The following is an 18055-nucleotide window of genomic DNA, read 5'->3' as shown; positions in this document are numbered from 1 at the left end:
GGCCACTCCTCCGCAGCCCAGAATAAGCCATGCACCGTGTGCACCCTACCCCCGCTCCTCACCATCGAAGTATAATGCCCCCAAGTCCCGGTCTCGGGCTGATCACCGTGGCAGGGAGAGATTTGTCTGGCCCCAATATACTTATAAGGTGATTTGTAAGTGTGGCTGTGGCGCTTCACCAGCCTCCTCTGTGCCAAAATCGCACCGTGGGGCGTGCTGGGACTCCATGGTTGCTCTGGCTCCCCATCACCAGACTTGCTCACACTCGGGGGTCGAACGGGCTCAGGAACCCCCACTCCCACCCCGGGAGAACGAGGCACCTGCACCAAGCCTGGTCAGGTGGAGGAGCCCACCATAGACGGCCGTCACAAGGCCCACCGTACTCGGCGCACGGCTGTGCCCGCCTCGGAACGGGCCCGAACCCTGCACTCCAGCCAACAGGGGGCCAACGGTCTCCAAAAGCGGGGTACAGACCCACCACGGCAATCAGGGCACCGCCGCTCGTTGTTGGAGAGTGCCTCGCCAGTCAGGCACCCCAGAATTCCTTTAGAATTTCTCTGGGACGGCGGAGCGCACTAGAGATGCGTGCCTCTGGCCATCTTGCTTGGCCACACCCCCCCAATTCAAATTATTTTTTAACCTGGACTGGGATATGGTTCCTGATGCCACCACATCAACATAGTATCCTACGCAGATGACACCAAGCTAATCATCTCCCTCACGAAAGAACCTACAACAGCAAGAAACATCCTCCAAAATGGACTTCACACCATCGCCAACTGGATGGAATCAAGCCGCCTCAAGTTAAACACAGACAAAACAGAGATCCTCATCTTCGGCAGCAACCCCTCCGCTTGGAATGATTCCTGGTGGCCTACCTTCCTAGGAGCCGCACCCACACCCACCACCCAAGTACGAAACCTGGGTATAATCTTGGACTCAGCACTCAGCATGACCCAGCAGGTCAACACAGTCTCCTCTTCCTGCTACAACACCCTTCGCATGCTCCGCAAGATTTTCAAGTGGATTCCCATCGAAACTAGAAAGACTGTCACCCACGCCCTGGTCAGCAGCCGACTGGACTACGGCAACGCACTCTATGCAGGAACCACAGCCAAACTACAAACGAAAATGCAACGTATCCAAAACGCCTCCGCCCGACTCAACGTCCCACGCCGCGACCACACCTCAGCGCACCTCAGAGACCTACACTGGCTACCCGTATCGAAGAGGATTACCTTCAAACTACTCACCCACGCACACAAAGCCCTCCACAACACAGGCCCGGCCTACCTCAACAACAGACTCACCTTCCACACTCCCGTCCGCCAGCTCTGCTTCGCCAGCATCGCCCTCGCCTCCGTCCCCCGCATTCTCCGCACCACCGCTGGAGGAAAATCCTTCTCTCACCTCGCCGCCAAGACCTGGAACTCCCTACCGCTCCACCTACGCCAGACTCAGGACCTCCTGACTTTCAGGAAACGCCTCAAAACATGGCTATTCGACCAGTAGCTTCCCCCCCCCCCAGCGCCTTGAGACCCTGACGGGTGAGTAGCGCGCTTTATAAATTACGTGATTGATTGATTGAGTGATTGATGATCCAGAATTATTTAGAAAGCTCATGGGACGGACATATGCCAAATCTGATTGTCAGACTGGACTTAGGTCTACAAATAGGGGACTTCTGTATTACAGGAGAGAATCGAACTTTATATTTCACTGTGCCAAAAATATGATTATTACCTTTTCTACCGTAAAATTAAACCACACAGCAATGAATAGATCGATCCTGGGATATTTTTCTAGGACTATGGGGCTTGGACCTTGAGGAAGTAAGGGGAAGGCGCATGAAGAGGTGTTCAGTGAGCACATGAGGAGCTGGCCCAGAGGATATTTAACATTTTACATAAAAAATAGCTGTTTGGCTTTAGGGAGTGGGGGCATAAAAACTCAAAGACAACGGCTCTAAAGTAAAGGAGATGTGCACACAGGGCAGACAGTGTCATCTTAAGAATTTTGGGGGCTCCGGACAAAACATATTCCTGGATGGAACGCATTTTAATGTTATTTCCAACTTCCTGACGATTTAAATCCATATGTTGCCAAATAATGCTAAATTATAAGTTGCTTTTTAACAGAGTCTCATAAAAACAGTGGAACTATTTCTTGCCCAAGACCCCAAATAGTCGTAACATGACACTGGTTTAGAGAGACAGAAATAGAGGTAGCAGAAGGCAGAGTGGGAGAGATTTTTGGATAGAGAAGCAGGATAGATAGTGGTCAAATAGACCAAAAACTCAGTTTTCCAGGAGGCCCCATGGAAGAAAGGGGCCCAGGGCAATTACCCACTTTGTAGTTTCCTTACAACGTCTCTGAGGGCAGCACCCCCTGACTTGTGATTGTCCTTCCTCTGCTGCGCCCCCCACTCACTCCAACAGTGGCGTGGCAAGGGTGCCAAAGGCTCTGATGCAAGAAAGGAACAAGGGCCCACCATCCTCTGGTATGACACTTACACATACAGCCATAATTAGCATTCAGTAGGCCCCTGAATCTACTAAGGCACGGTGCCACTACACCTGCTGCACTATTGTTAGCTATTACACTGCCGTGCGGGTTAGACTATTGCTGTGTTTACATTGGCAGCCTCCCCTCTCCAGTGTATAGGACTACCAGCAGGCACAGCATATCTTTTCTGCCCACACAGGCACTGTGCTTCTCTTCTCACTTTTGAAGAAGGCCCTGGCTCTGCAGGGGACCCGGCTTGCTTTCATCCAGACTCCCCGTCCAACCATCTATTTTTAATCTCTCTCTGAGAAGAAACGATTCTTGTGGGGCGCAGCGGGAAGGGATGGGGCCCAGGGCTGAAATGTCTTTCTTTACAGGCGCACATTTCAGACAGTATCTACTCTCTCTCTTTCTCTCTCCCCCTCCACAACCCTTCCCCTCTCTAATCTGAGATGTAGGCCTGCCCTCTTCTCTCACATTACCTCCCCTGCAGTGCCTCTCTTTAATTCGTATTCTCTTCTATTCCAGTCTCCCCTTTTTGAGCTTCATATCTATCTTTATCTGACTCATTTATTTCTTATATATATGGTAACAAATCCTATTTGGAGCAAACGTAGTAATAAACCCAGATTCATATATTTATTATTATTGTGCAAAGGTCAAATTACTTGTTATTACCACAGTGCAGTGTAACTGACTTGAGAAACATGTTTAGTGCTTTACTGATTTCACTCTAAAATCATACTGCAGGGTGAAACAGATGGGGGAGCATTCACAAGCCTAGGCAGTGTGGCTAACACTGTGTTCTCTGGGTATGGTAAACACCTTTATTTATAAAGGGTGCAAATTACAAAACCACAACCAAAAAACAAGGTTCTTAAATTATTATGGGCCACTGATGATCACTTGTTTCACATTTTAGTCAATTGTTTTTCACCCCAGTGGCAGTCTAGAGAGAAACCCACCCTATGCAAAAGAGTTCTGCCTCTGCTCCTCATGGGAACAATCCACCCGAACTGCCAGGGAATGGCCCTTTCAGATGGGACCCCAAGCAACCCTAGACAGGTTTTAGCCCATTTGGCCTTTCTCAGTAGACAGCTTAATCCTATGGCAGAGTGAGCATGTGTCCGCATCTAGGCATACCCGTAGCACTTCAACCATTCTATTCTAACTATCACACAAAAGGTGAGGTGGGATCATGTTCCCCATCAGACAAACTGCTTAGTCATGCTCTAGACCCTAGACCTAGTACTGAAAACATTCTGTTTATGGATGGAAAGGCCTCACCTACCTAATAGTGGCATACTTCCTCAAAGACCAGAAAACTCTGCAAAGTTAAGATGATACTAGATCATCAGTTTCAACCGTTGTCCCAAAGGAGACCAAGCTCCTTTTGGGGCAGGGAGATCAGAATAAGGTATATTCTGGTAAGTGGGGAACCAGTGATGATACTAATAAAAATTAAAATTACCTTTGTGCCTGTCCAAAAGTACTTCTTTCTAAGGATGGTCCTTGGCAGGGTTAAAATATCTAGTCCCTCCTATATTTCAGAGAGACTGTTGGTCGATGTATCTATGGTCTTAAATGGATCAATACACCCTATATATTTCGGCCTCTTCAAAGTTGCCTGTATGAATTTCTTTTTCTCAAAGCAGGGGTCCCATGGCCTTCTTCAGGGCATAGTCAAAGTACAAATCCCCAATGTCAGTTACATGTTCAGTCATCCAGGCAACAAGGTAAGACTACTCCTTACCTGGTCCTCTATGCATTTCCCTGCAACTGTCAGGGGAAGCCCTCATCAGTCACTAGGAGGCGGAGTCTAATTTATTGTCACACATTCGTCAAAGCAAGAACTCCTCATCTGACACCGAGGTGAATCCTCTCCATAGTGCTGCGGGGATTCTGATCTCCCTGCCCCAAAAGGAGCTTGGTCTCCTCTGGGACTACGGTTGATACCTCTGAGCTATTATCATCTTAACTTAGCAGGGTTGTCTGGCCTATGATGAGGCATTCCACTATTAGGTGGGTAAGGCCTTTCCATCCATTAACAAAATATGCCTGTTTTCAGTACAAGGCCTAGGGACTAGAGCAAGACCCAGCAGAGTTTGTCTAGTGTGGAACATGACCCCACCCCACCTTTTGTGTGATTGCGTAAATTAATTAGGAGTTTGTGGGGTTTAGGTTCTTCCCCTACCTTTCCCTTGAGGCAATATATTCTATTCTCACTCCCACACCATTACCTTAAAATAAGGAGCAACTTATAGTGCGCACAACTACTCGTAACAGTGTCCTGGCACCTTCTACCGGTTTAAAAAGGAAAAAAAAGCACATGGCGGCCCTAGATTTACACAAACAGCCAGGTCTTAAGCTTCTTTTTAAACACTGCTGTGTTGCTGAGAGCTCGCAGCTCCCAAGAGAGCTTATTCCATGCCAGTGCACCTTGATAAGCCAAAGATCAACCCCCAGCCCTGGCTTGACGAATCAGGGGGATAGAAGCTAACAGTTTGTTTGCTGAGCTCAAATTGTTCTGAGGGTTGTAAAAACTAAACTGAGCGCTAAGGTAACCAGCACCAGACTGGTACAAGGCACCATGTACCAGTACCAGAGCCTCAAAAAGAATCATTTTTTTTAATAGGGAGCTAGTGCAAAGCTTGCAGTTGGGGGGACCTCCTTGTTCTGATTTGGTAAGTTTAACAGTAAGCGGCTTGTGGTGTTTTGCACATATTGGAGTCTGTTTAGTTGTTGTTCTGGTAGTCCAAAATACAAGGCATTATTGTAGTCCAGTATTAAGGTAATCAAGGCCTGGATCACCAGCTGTCTTGCAGAGAGTGATAGAAAGTGTACAAATTTCCACACGGCGCGCATTATCCCGAAGCACTTATCAACCACAGACCTAATTTGACCTTTGAATGATAGATTATCATCAAAATTAAACCCTAAGTTCCTAACTAAACCTTCTTGGTGGCTAGAAGGGGGCGCATCATCCGGCCAAAAAGTCTTTCAGAATTCAGGCACTATATTACCAAAAAACACAATTCCGGTTTTATCAGCATTGCATTTCAGTTGGTGGTAAGCCATCCACTGGAAGACAGTGGACAAAACAAAATTTAATCTGCGCCCCTGATAGATCCTCACCCTTACCACATGAGAACAACGGTTGCGTATCATCGACATAGGATGCGATTTTTGCTCCAAGAGATTCAACAATCTAGCCCAAATTAGTCAGATATAAATTAAACAGAGTGGGACTCAAGGCCGAACCCTGGGGCACTCCAACTATCAGTTCATAAGGTTTCGATGAGTGAGGCAGGATCCAGATTTGTTGGCTCCGATCCGCCAAAGAGAAAGCAAACCAGTCCAAGACTAATCCTGATACCCCGATAGCATGGAGATGCTCTAGGAGTACTGAGTGGTGGACCGTATCAAAGATGGCAGAGAGATCTAACATTATCAGCACAGCCTTGCTCCCACAGCAAGAGTGCTTTTGATGTATTCTTTCACCTTCACTAGAGCAGTCTCTAGTGGCCTAAAGCCAGATCGGCAATCCAGTTGTCCAGCAGCTCTGCATCCTTCTCTAGCTCACCTGATAAAGAAGGTGAATTAGCTTGCAAAGCATAAGTAAATTCTTATGGTGGAATTTTAACAGATGCTCGATAAGGTATTTCATCATCTCAGTCTCTGTAGGAGTCTAGCCTACGTACAACTTTGTGCTCTGTGCTACCAAGAACAGGCTGCATAGCACCAGTGGAGCAGCAGCAGATATCCTACAACTTCCACTCTGCCCTGGCACCAGTTTCCAATGGTATAACCAAAGACTGGCTCTGGATTTCCAGCTACATTGCTATCCTGGTCTTTCACTAACACTGGATTTACCACTACCTGTGCCAACTGCTGAGACCTATAGCAAACGATATCCATTCCTTGCTTACTGTATACATTGCTGCCATGTCTGCTCATGTTTCCTGGATACCTACCGACGAATAAATCTCCCTGGTGCCCAGATCCACCACTGCTGTCAGAAGTCAGGACAAGAAAGACCTGCTTGAGGAGTGGGAGATTTGGAAAGTTTAGAAGACACAGAGTGTGAAACTGCATGTCCATAACAACTAGATCACAGACTTTGGGCCTGATTTAGATCTCAACGGAGAGGTTACTTCATTAAAATGGTGACAGATATCCCGTCCGTCAAAATCGAAATCCCATTGTTTCCTATGGGGTTGAAATTTCGGAGGATGGGATATCTGTCACTGTTGTGACGGAGTAACCCCTCCGTCGAGCTCTAAATCAGGCCCTTAGTTTCAGTTTCGCTCCCCGCTTCCAGGTTACAGTGTGCACTCTGGGGTATGAGCAGAAATGCCTGTATTTAAGACATCCTACAGAAAGCAGGTGCCAGCCAGAGTGTTTTATTGTTGCTGTGGCTCTCCCGCTTTTGCCTGAGTTCATACCTGCATTCGTTCCCACCCCTTTGTTGCTTTCCTTCCTTCGCTGTTTCCCTTGTTCTTAAGTTTAGGCCTTGTTCTTAAGCTTCTTGCTATTTGTTGTGCCTGTAATTGTGCTTCCTTCTCTTGGATTACCTTAATTTGCTCTGGCTGCAAGGGTCTTTGCTGGTACCCAGTTTATCAAAGGATCGTCATCGCACTATCCACCAGAGAAACTGGTAAGCCTTTCCTTCACTACTTACGCTATTTTTAACTTCTCTCTCGAATATATTCCCTTCCATAAATGTTGTTCTTGCCTTTCGTTTAGATGGTTCCTCTACTGCTCTTGCTATACAAGGAATCCTGAGAGAGAGAGCTTCCTCGGTACTGAGACAATTCCAATCTGATCCCACCCTTATTCCTACTTCCCTTTCCCTATTGTCTCCCGATCTTGCCGTTGGCTGTGCTGTGTTTCTAACTGCGCCTCTGAGATGGTAAAGGGATGGCAAAGTTGTCAGTTGACCCTCCTTATCAGAATCCTGACCAGTGGGGTAATGAAACTCGAGCCCCCCCCCCACAGAATACATGTAGCCCGCCCCCCATGCTGCAGACTCAGTCAGGAGCTTTCGGGCCAGGGTCCACTGCCCATGCACAGTGCCAGAGGGGCCCACCGGAGCTCAGGCCCCCCCACACTGCTGAGGCTGCGGAGGCTATTGTTATACTACTGAACCTGACAACTGTCCATGCCTAGTTTGCCAGCTTTATTGCTGCCCTTTCCACCTCATGGCACCTAACTATTGCCCAAGTACCTAACCCCAGCTTACCACTGCCAGTTCCTACGTTCTGAATTTAGCACTGATGCACCACTACCCGGCACTGCACTCTCCCCTTCATCTGGCTCCACGGTTCTGTCTTCCTCGCCCCTGGCTGCCCATGCCTGTCTTCCCTGCTACTTTACTGCCCAAACCTCTCCTTGCACCGTCCACGCATTGCCCTGGCTTCCCCCTTCGTTGCGGAGTGTGCCTCTCCCCAGCAGCCTGGTTCTCACCTCGCACCTGTCTCAACTCCTGCATCTCTTCACTCTGGCTTTCAGTCTCTGTTGCTGCCAGCACCCACCATCTCAGCTCCATCAAGGCCTTTGTCTCGCCCTAGCTTGCCAGCTCCATCACTCGCCATCCCTCTTCTTGCCATCCCAGACGCAGAGGTGCCCTTGGGCTCCTCTTGACTCTGCATCTCTCCTTGCATCACCACAACACTGATACCTCAGCAGCCCAGGAACATCTCTTCCCCTGGCTGCTTCTATGTCAGAATATTGAGCACACAAATATCAAACTACACAATATTGAGGCGTGAATATCAAGTACCAATATACTGTGAGAGTAAGTAAATATTAAGAAAATATTTACTATGCTCAGCCTTACATCTAACTACTTTGAAAATATGAATAGACTAAGATGACACATGTGGAATTATGTACAGTACACCAAGACTTATTAATATGTCCTTCCCACAGGAGCATTTTGGTAGTCCGAATTCTTATCAGAATATTTTTGTAGTTTGATATTTAAAGCGCGATATTTTGGTGCAAACTCCCTCGCCCTTTGCCTCCTCGCATCTTTCCATTTACGGCGACTCCGCCGCGCCTCTCCTGCGGTCTCCTGTTTCTCCACTGCCCGAGACTCTCTCCGACAGCCCGGCTCCAGCTGTGCCCACAGCACTTGTCTGGCACCCCTGCCCCGCACATTTCCTTAGCACTGGTCATTAATCTTGGCACAGGCCCCTGCAAGGCAGGTGAGCATCCGAGGATGGCATGTTCATGGCACCGTCCCCGCTGTCATCTCCGTAAGCACGGCCCATTAAACCGTCTTGGCATTAAAAGAAAACCTTAGACATATTAGAGGGAAGCTGAAGAGAGGCAGCCTGGAGCCAGCCAGGCCTGCCAAGATCCCTGGGCAGGGGAAGTGAGTGCAGGAGTAGTAACAAAGTTTCCGTGGTCCACAAAAAGATACTTTGACCCTTTTAGTTCCATAAATTACAGCAAGGAACTCTGGTCTACTAAAAGGATTGACACTCGTGTGTGTCCTTCACAAAACCATGACCTCTGGCAAAACATTCACAACGCACAGCAGTAGCATCTCCAGACTGGAAATAAGGAAGTGCAGGAAGGAAAGGCAAGAGACCAGGCCTTTATCTAAACACTCAGAATATGGTACACGACCCCCCTTGAAACACAGCAGGGGTCACACCTTCTGCACCTCCGGAAGGAGCAGAAGATTCATTTTTCCAGCAGCACCCATGGTCGAGCAGGGACAAGAAATAGGCCCGGGCACCAAAATAAAAGTGTTTTCCATTATTGGATTACAAATCAAAAAATGGCCCATGGTTTGCAAAGTGGGGTAGTTTTGAACTTGTAAAGACATTCTGTCTAGTTATTTTGCAAGGAATGATAGACTGCACATATCTGTGCTTGCCACAGGCAATGTTTGTTTTACTATCAGATAAATCAACAGTAAAAACCAGCCCAGCAGTCCATAAACTAGCTCACAAACACCCCAAAAAACTAGCACATGCACTTACCTGTCAGATCAGCACTTCAGGCACTGCTTGAATGCCCAATAGCCCAGGGGCTTCCTTGGCAGCGCCTTGTCGCATTATAAAAGTCCCCACTGCTGCTCTGTCTGGAAACACCTCATTCGCAGCCCCTGTCTCTAGTACCATTGCCTTTCGTGCCTCTCCCTACATATCTGACCCTATTTCCCACGCCCATTCATGAGCCAAACAGATACCCCATAATACCCTACCCCATAATACCCGCACCCTCTGTCAGGAAAAATGTGTGCAAAATATTTCCCTACAAGTTTGCCTTTTGCTCAGATTTTCTATGCACAATGGCAAATGTTAGCAGATTTGTTCTCTGCAAATTTCTCATTTGCAGATTATTTATCATCATAAAAGGCAAAGCTAAAAACTTCTCAACTTTCCCAGAGTTGGTTTTCCATATAACTCTGCAAAGGTTACAAAAACCATATTTTCAACTTTGCGCACTCCTGACCAGGTTAAAGACAGTGCAGAGAGATAACTTCTAGGTGGTGACAAACACTGAAATCAGCTCTGTCTTAGGTCAGACATTAGGAAGCGTCTACTGATCAGGCTCCAAATGAAATTAAGTGACAACATTTATAAAGTGCACTTCCTGTCTGATCTCCTCTAGGCGTTGACCTAAGAGTAGACTAAGATTACAAAGACTATGATAGCTCTGGTGCGATGGCTCAAGAAATCATCCATGAGCAGAAAATTCTGGAAATTCCGTAGATTGACCCTAAGACTGAAAATGTTTCGACATCTCACTGAAGTAAGGTAGAAGAGACCTCGATGAAGGTATTTGGTGCCAGATGATGTCAGCATTTTGCTTGTCACAGGTATTAAGGTTTTTTTCCCTCAGCTACTGAGGTGCATGTCCTTGAGAGCATCAACATAACATGCTCATAAAATATATTCGATCTTCCTTACAAAACCATTGCAGGCTCCTTCTAGCAGCTTACTCATGGCCTTGTTTCCTCAGAACTGATGCTAGACTGACTGCAGAACTTAGGGAGACCTATAGATTTTTAGCAGCTCTTTATTAACCCATAATTATAGGAATTGCACATAATCGACTCTAAAATTCAACAAAGGCCACCAAACAACTATTGAGTGATAAAGGAATCAGTTTATGTCCCTGGTGAAGACAATTGCGAAGAAAATACTGCTGGTGAGAGTGTTGACCTGCATCTTTAAACTCAACTTGGCATGCAAAGCAGCAACCAAAGGCTTTCAGTCTAGATACAGTTTGGAGATGTTAATCCTGTATTGTGAATACTATTGGCTGCCGTTGTCCAGTCGTGGGGGACCCAAAATCATGATTTCTGTCTTCAGGCTGTGAACTGAAGCCAGAAACTTTTTATTCACTCACTGACTTCAGTTAGACATTAGAATTGTACTGTATAAGCCAAAGAACACTTCCATGTCCACCACAATTTGAGTGCCATCGGTGAAATTCTGAAAGCGGATGCCCCTCCCACGAATTACGTTACATACAAATCGGATACATTAAATGGGCAAGATAGTGAGAGCTGTGAACCTTGTGGAACCCCACAGTACCACATCATTCCAAGATGGCTGTCCACTGTGAATGTACATGCAAAGCGGCTATCATACAATGATTTCTGCATGCTTAGTCATCTGAGGGGAAAAATGGAAAATCCAGCAGCTCATCACCCAGTATCAAAGGTGAGACCTATAGGCTTTGACAATGCTTGCGTTAATAAATAGATGGTTATAAAATGCTCAAACATTCAGGCAATAGCACTAGCCTGGGTAGCAAGTTTATGAGCTTTGATGTCAAGTTTGTAAATTGTTTTGGAAAGGCAGTTAGCAGTCAGGCTGGGAGTTGGTCATTAGGTTGATATGATGATTTTAGGTTTGTACATAAATTTCCATGTCTGTATGTGAGATGAGGCAAAAGTGAAATGAGGAGCAGATAGAGAATATTTGGGTTTATGGGCTGCATAATCAGCAAAACATATAGCTTGTCATTCGCCACCATGCTACTGCCGAATGCAGTAGAGTTCTAAGGATGCCCTAATGGAAGAAAGGGAAAGGGCCCATGTTAAGGCAGCTGGAGTAGTAAAATGCAGCAATTATTAGGGCTCAATGAGCCCCACAGGGCCACAGTGCCTCTGAACGTGTTGCACCAGTGGTACCCACACTCCTGGACATTTGGTGGAAACTTTCTACTCAACAAAATAGTCACATAGTGTTACAGTGCACCAGTGAAACCTGGTTACCGAATCGCAAAACGGGTTTGCGGGTCGCAATTAGGAAGGTGAGTCCCCTTCCTAATTGCGAGTCGCAGTGCAATGCCAGATTGTTTTGTGACCGCGAACGCGGTCGCAAAGCAATCACAGTTAGCACCCATTTCATGGGGACCCCTTCCCCTTTGTGAATGGCATTAAAAACATTTTTCCAGTTGCTCTGACTCGCAATTTGCGGGTCGCAATTCAGAATCTACTTACATCTGGCCCCAAGTGAGGTATAGTCTAGAAAAATGCTTTTGGTTTGTTGACAGAAACCCAATTTTTGTCAACTGTAGGATAAAAGTGTTTTAAGGGGTGGCTCATGAAGTTGGTATTTTCATATTTATTTGAGTTTGTATTTACATTTTTGTATCATGTATACCAGGGCATCACGAAGCTAAAAAGCAAAGATTCCTAAGAAGTGCACAGAAGCACCAAAGGCTGCCGAGGGCTGCTGGGTTCGGTGGAATCGCCGGGTGTCACGAGCTCCCTGAACGTCAGCAGCACAGGCCCGGGAAGGAGATAAAAGAAGCAGCGTGTTGCATCTTGCTTCAGCTCTGATCGAAAAAGCTCTGTTACCAATAGATTTCAGACAGGATTTTGGGTCATGAGAAGATGGAGGTTCGCAGAACTTAATGCACAGCAGGGTTGATATCGCTTAATACAGTGGGTGAGTGGTGAGCTGTCAGGAGAGTAAAAGGCTTTGTTAATCACAACGATTTAAAGACAAAACACTTCTTAACCAGCAGCCAATGTAGTAAAGCAAGAACAGGGAAAATATGTCCTCAGCGGTTGATAATTCGGAATTAAATGTAATTTACAAATCAAACAAGAGGGCAAACCCGGGCAAATAGCATTGCAGTAATATTGGCGAGAGGACACAAAAGGCTTTCAGAATTTGAATCTTTCCGGCCAAAATGGCCGAAAATATAAAGCACATGCAGAGTTAGAAATGAAAAAACTTAACCACTTCTGATACCCGCACTGCTAGAGTTAACGATGAGACAATTTTTTATTTTGAGATATTTTTCACCACTTTCACTGGGCCAGGGGCTGGACTTAGTTAGGAAGGCCAGTATGAAAAATGTGATAATTCTGGGGGTTTATGGCACAGAAAATCTCAGTCTGTTTTACATTCATTTTGAGAGCTTTTCTGCTCATCGATCGCTGAGACTTTCTGCAATTTGGCAACCGTAGTCAAAGGATCACCTTCAAATGTGATGATAATTTGAGTATTATCTGAATATAGAAATAAGTTAAAAAACAGAAACTCGATAAAGCAAGCCAAATGGATAGCATAAAGGTTAAAAAGAGTTGAACAAGCACCTCCAACACATGAGTGGAGGTCACCAGTATAATCCTGGTAAGGTAGAAAAAGAGTTGAACAAGCACTGCTAACAAATGAGTGAAGGTCACCAGTATAATCCTGGTAAGGTAGAAAAAGAGTTGAACAAGCACTGCTAACATAAGAGTGAAGGTCACCAGTATAATCCTGGTAAGGTAGACACAGTCTTCCTATCGAGATCAGTAAACTGAGTACCACAAACTTAGTAATGGTACTATCTGTTATTTACACCACTTATGAAAGGCAGACGGGGTATGAACCACTCTAAAAAAAGAGGTATTTTAATCTTAGATGGTCTTGGTTGATATGCCACTATATATCTCCTCCACTTGGCCTCAAGTTGTTTCTTTATTGTCTTCTCTTAGCTTAAGTGACTTCAGTGCGTAATGAAACTAGAGGTTTCAATGGGTCTGCAGTTCTATTCCATTCTGAGCCATGACAAAGCAGAATCGTTCTGTTTTGTTAAGAATTCGGCACAACCACACCCCCTCACTGCTTTATTCGAAGGCTAAAAAGTGTTCCATTCAGACGGGTGACAGATTACAGTTTTGGTGGCTGGACTGTCCTGCTGTCTGTGTGTCAGAAGTAGACCACCACAGCAGGTCTGCCCTATTTCTAAATCGCCAAGACACAATTGTTTGTTGCCCCCGCTGTAGTTTCCTCCAGCATGGTGAGAACTGTCCAGGGGGAATGTCTGTGATGATAATTTCATGGCAGTTCGCATAGTAGAATCATTGCCAACCAATATGGCCACTGTAGCTGTGCACCCAATTTTAAAGTGTCTGTGATGTGTGGATAGTTTTCTTCCAGCAAATCAAGGAAGCTTGGAGGGCTTTGCTCGCTAGCCTTCCAAGAATTAAATGCGGTCTTGTCCTCAGATGATGATCACATAAATGATGCGGGCTGGCTACCCTTAAATGGATGGATGATCTGACTTTAATTCAAGAACTGTAATTCCCAACCGATAGCAATGGTGTGGCTTCTCTACTTTTGGGAAAGTCACCTTCCTCTCTCAATAGGGTACAGGAAGAAGTACATTGGCCTGTAGGACTTCTGTCCAATTACTACCAGCTTCTAAATATACCATTCTTGCCAATCACATTAAAGAAACAGATAATACAGTCTTCAAGGCTACAGACAATCAAAGGGCATTGCTTAAGTAACTCATTTAGAGACTACTTGGAAAGGGGTTTTAGAGCTTAGTTTTAATGTAAGACCACATTAGAATAGTGCAAACTCTGATTAAACAAATTATGAGGGAAAGCATGCACATGCCCTTTATACTGCTATACTGCAGAAACATCCATGCAGAATATATTACTGAGGCATTGAGATATCCACACAGGGCAAGCTTTGAGGTGGTCATGCTGTCTAATTACATAAGCTCACAATGCACTTCCTGCATTAAATATGGTAGAGGGTAAGTCTTTTTCTGTTGATTATCTCTTTCATGTAAATGTTTCCTTCAATAAACTCCTGTCATCCTTTGACTTACTCACAGGAGCAAAGAAGGGATGGTTCAATATGGGAATATAACTTGCCTAACTAACTAAATAGGGCTGGCCTTCATAATAGCAATATATTAGTCAATCAACCACAGCTGCCTGAGCCCCTCTTTTAGAGATCAGGCCCAAGATAATTCTGACTCACCTCTATACCCTGGCATTGAGTTAGCTAGTTGTTCACTTTAGTTAAATGGTTTATCTGAAGGCAAGCAATGTCCAAAGTGAAAACACAATTAGGCACCACACAGTGAATGTACAATGAACCCGACATACCCTCATGGAATCCAGACATGACAAGTTGACCAGGCTGTACAGGCAACCAATACAATATAGAGAAACAGAAAGCTTTTCTTTAAACATAACTATAACCAATGATGGGGGAATAGTGTAATACCACTTTATAAAATACAAATAAAGATTATTAAAAAATAAGTAGGGCTGACCTGCCTTGTCCATCCTGACCCTGGGTCATTTGGATATTTAGCATTTGCTAAATTGAAAGGATTGGAAGAGAAGAACAATTGGAGCCAAGGTGGCATGGAGCAATGTGACACACAATGGAATTGTTGACTTAAAATCATACAAAAGTCACTGCAAAAGATTCAGCAACTGATCCTGTGTCACCAGGTCTCCTAAACCATTAGACAGCAAAATCTTTATGCAGAACTGGTGTTTCCGCATAGGGGATCAACGGTATGAGTGTGGATGGAAGTTGTTTGTTCTCCCAGAGGTGAGTGTGTAGACAACTAGCAGAGACAATCTGACTGGTCTGTGACCAGGCATGATCAAGTAAAACTGCCAAGGAATAAGCAAGTGCTGGTCAGTGGTGTGCATGAGTACAACTGCACAGGCATGTAAATGCATTTAACGCAGAAGCACAGTGAAGCAAAAGTAACAGAATTGTGCAGGAGACTTGGCCAAGCTGGCTGAGGAGAAAGGAGGGTTAATGCACTGCTGCTCTATGAGACCTTTTCTGGGTCCCAGATAAAAGGGCAGGGAGAGTGCCCATCCATGCTCCCTCCAGACTGCCACCATCCTTACACTAATATCATGGAGTGTCCTGCTGGAAGGTTTGCCATGGGCAACTCACCATGACTGATATGTGTAGAATCCTCAGCTCCTCCTCGGCTGACTCGCTCTGGGCTTCCTCTGTGGGTTCCCGATCAGGTGGGCCGACTGAACCATCCTGGTGGTGGATGTGAAAGAGGAGGGTCCCATTCTCCATCCACTGTTGCCGCCATCTCACTAAAGGGATGTCGTCTGTGTTACCAGCAATCTCTAGAAGGACAAGAGTCAAAATGCTTAGTACATCTCCAGCAACACACTCCGCACACAATTTCTCCTGTCTTCATAAGACTTTGTGAGGTTTTCCGGCACCACAGAGCAAGAGTCACATAAGTGCCCACAGCAAAGGTGCAAGTTGACTGGCAGCAATGTTTATACTACATTATACTTGTATTGTAAATTCCACTGTCTTATGGAGACATGGAAAAATATAACAACAAGAGCACAAAACAAAAATCAACAGCCAGGTAAACAAATCTCTAAAAATCTCTACACCTCTAAAAATTACCTTTCTCATATTTAATAGCTTAGTAGACATTTGGGGAAGTGGAGTAAAAAATTAATATGTTTTACCCACAGTTACGGTGAGACTAGGGTTGCCACCTTCTCAGAGAAAAATACCAGCCATTTGTTAGCATTTTAAGATCCCGTAAAGGCCTAGACATGATACCTGAATAGGACCTTATAGAAAATCATCTGTATTCCATTTTAATGCGGGTTCTCTATATCTGATTAATTATAATTCAGGAATCATTAATACATCTCGAGAACACATTTTAAAGTGCTTCCCTCTTATATTTGCCATTTCAAGTAATACATGTAATAAGGCGACTTTAGGTGATTTTCCTAAATGTAGTACCGGCAGAGACATTAAAATACTGGTCCTACTGGCAAAAAAACGGCCTGATGGCAACACCCAGTGAGAGAACTACGGTTCACGTTAGATACACAGAGGTTTCCAGGTGAGTTGAAACACTTCAAACAAATCTTCTTCCATGAGCTGAACAAATCTATATATACAGAGACCATAGCCTGACCTAAACTTCTCTGATGAAGAACCAATCTTTGTGATGTGTTTGCCAATATTGGCCAATTACTCCTCAGCGAATGTCCCTAGTCCTCTTTTCATCTTCATTGCAATTAAAGGGGCAGTGATTATGGTGTTTTAGGCCTCAACTCCTTCCCTAGTGTTAGTGATTAGGCACAAGACAATTATTTTGAAATATATTAAATTCAATTATATCTTATTGTTTTAACTAAATATTTAACACACATTACGTTAGCAGCACATTCTTTACTTTCTGTTTAATAAATTTAAAACATCAGTAATAAATACAAAAGTTATCTTTGGTAAGGGAAAGTATTAGGTTTAATTGACAAAGTAAAGGTCATAACGAAGAATTTGTGTTGAAGAGATCGTAAACTTAAGGATGAACAAAGGCTGATGAGGCAATCTAAGACAATGTACAACTGTTGAGGTAATGCTAGCAGAGGTAATGGTAGGAGACCTAATTGCATATATCTATTCCCGGTGGAGATGGGAAGCATAGCCCAGTCTGTGAGTGCAGTTCTGAAGACGCAAAGAGGAGAAAGGCCTCCCTTGTGACAATGTGATGGGTAAAGAGTCATAATATTTTCTGTCCACCTCTTATGCTCCGAGTAACTTGTGCAAATATCAAAGGTGCTGAACTTTGACTGAAGGGTGACATTTTCCACCCAGAGAAAAACATTACAGGAACTACTGGTTATGTACGAACTGTTGACAGCCACGGCTTCGCAGGGTGCATTGCAACCCGACTGCGAGGACCAAATAGACCCTTTCTCTGTTTCATTTGTCGCTCATAGCCTGTCTCCTAGTAGGAACCCTCAACAGGGGAACTCACCCTTTGCCCTGGACCCTACACCGGCCTCGTAGTTAGCCCTGTTGTGTTCTCCAGAACTGGCTAACATACATCCTAACTTCGAGTTTAGTGCTTATGCTTAACATCAACATGTTTACTTAAGATTCAGGTCAGGCAAGAGTTTGTAAGACTTACTGAACTTTTGATTGTGACACTTAGGTGTATATAATAAAATTGTTTACTTATTACAAGGTTCTGAAAATTCTCATTCGTATCAGTTACATTGAAACACCGCTTCTAGGAGGAGATATGTGAAAATGCCTATTTTACTTTTAAATTGTAATGGCTGGATATTGTTGGGTTGTTCCTTACTTTACGTCCAAGACCTTTTGGGTTTCCATGTCACAGACTTCAGCTGGCTGTCTGTTGTGGAAAGACCTCTTGTGAACCACACCAAAACAGCTCCTTGAATACCATTGGTTGTTTTTTTCTGTCACTCTCTTTTACCTCCTCGTTATTCAATGGTTTTTCATTTGTTTTC

At 44.8% G+C, this 18055-nt stretch overlaps 1 protein-coding gene across 3 annotated transcripts in view; it reads right to left on the bottom strand.

The window, feature by feature from the left end:
• The window catches only part of ASTN1 (astrotactin 1), a 536836-nt gene that overhangs the window by 310875 nt on the left and 207906 nt on the right, over positions 1 to 18055 (bottom strand). For all 3 annotated transcript variants that reach the window (XM_069231561.1, XM_069231562.1, XM_069231563.1), the window contains exon 2: positions 15699 to 15886. In XM_069231561.1, coding sequence (XP_069087662.1) covers positions 15699 to 15886 — 188 coding nt within the window. The remainder of the gene's footprint in view (positions 1 to 15698; positions 15887 to 18055) is intronic.

This window comes from Pleurodeles waltl, chromosome 4_2 (genome assembly GCF_031143425.1).
Source record: "Pleurodeles waltl isolate 20211129_DDA chromosome 4_2, aPleWal1.hap1.20221129, whole genome shotgun sequence".
Lineage (NCBI taxonomy): Eukaryota > Metazoa > Chordata > Amphibia > Caudata > Salamandridae > Pleurodeles > Pleurodeles waltl.
Note: the sequence above shows the minus strand (reverse complement) of the source record. Positions and strands in the feature narration are given on the sequence as shown.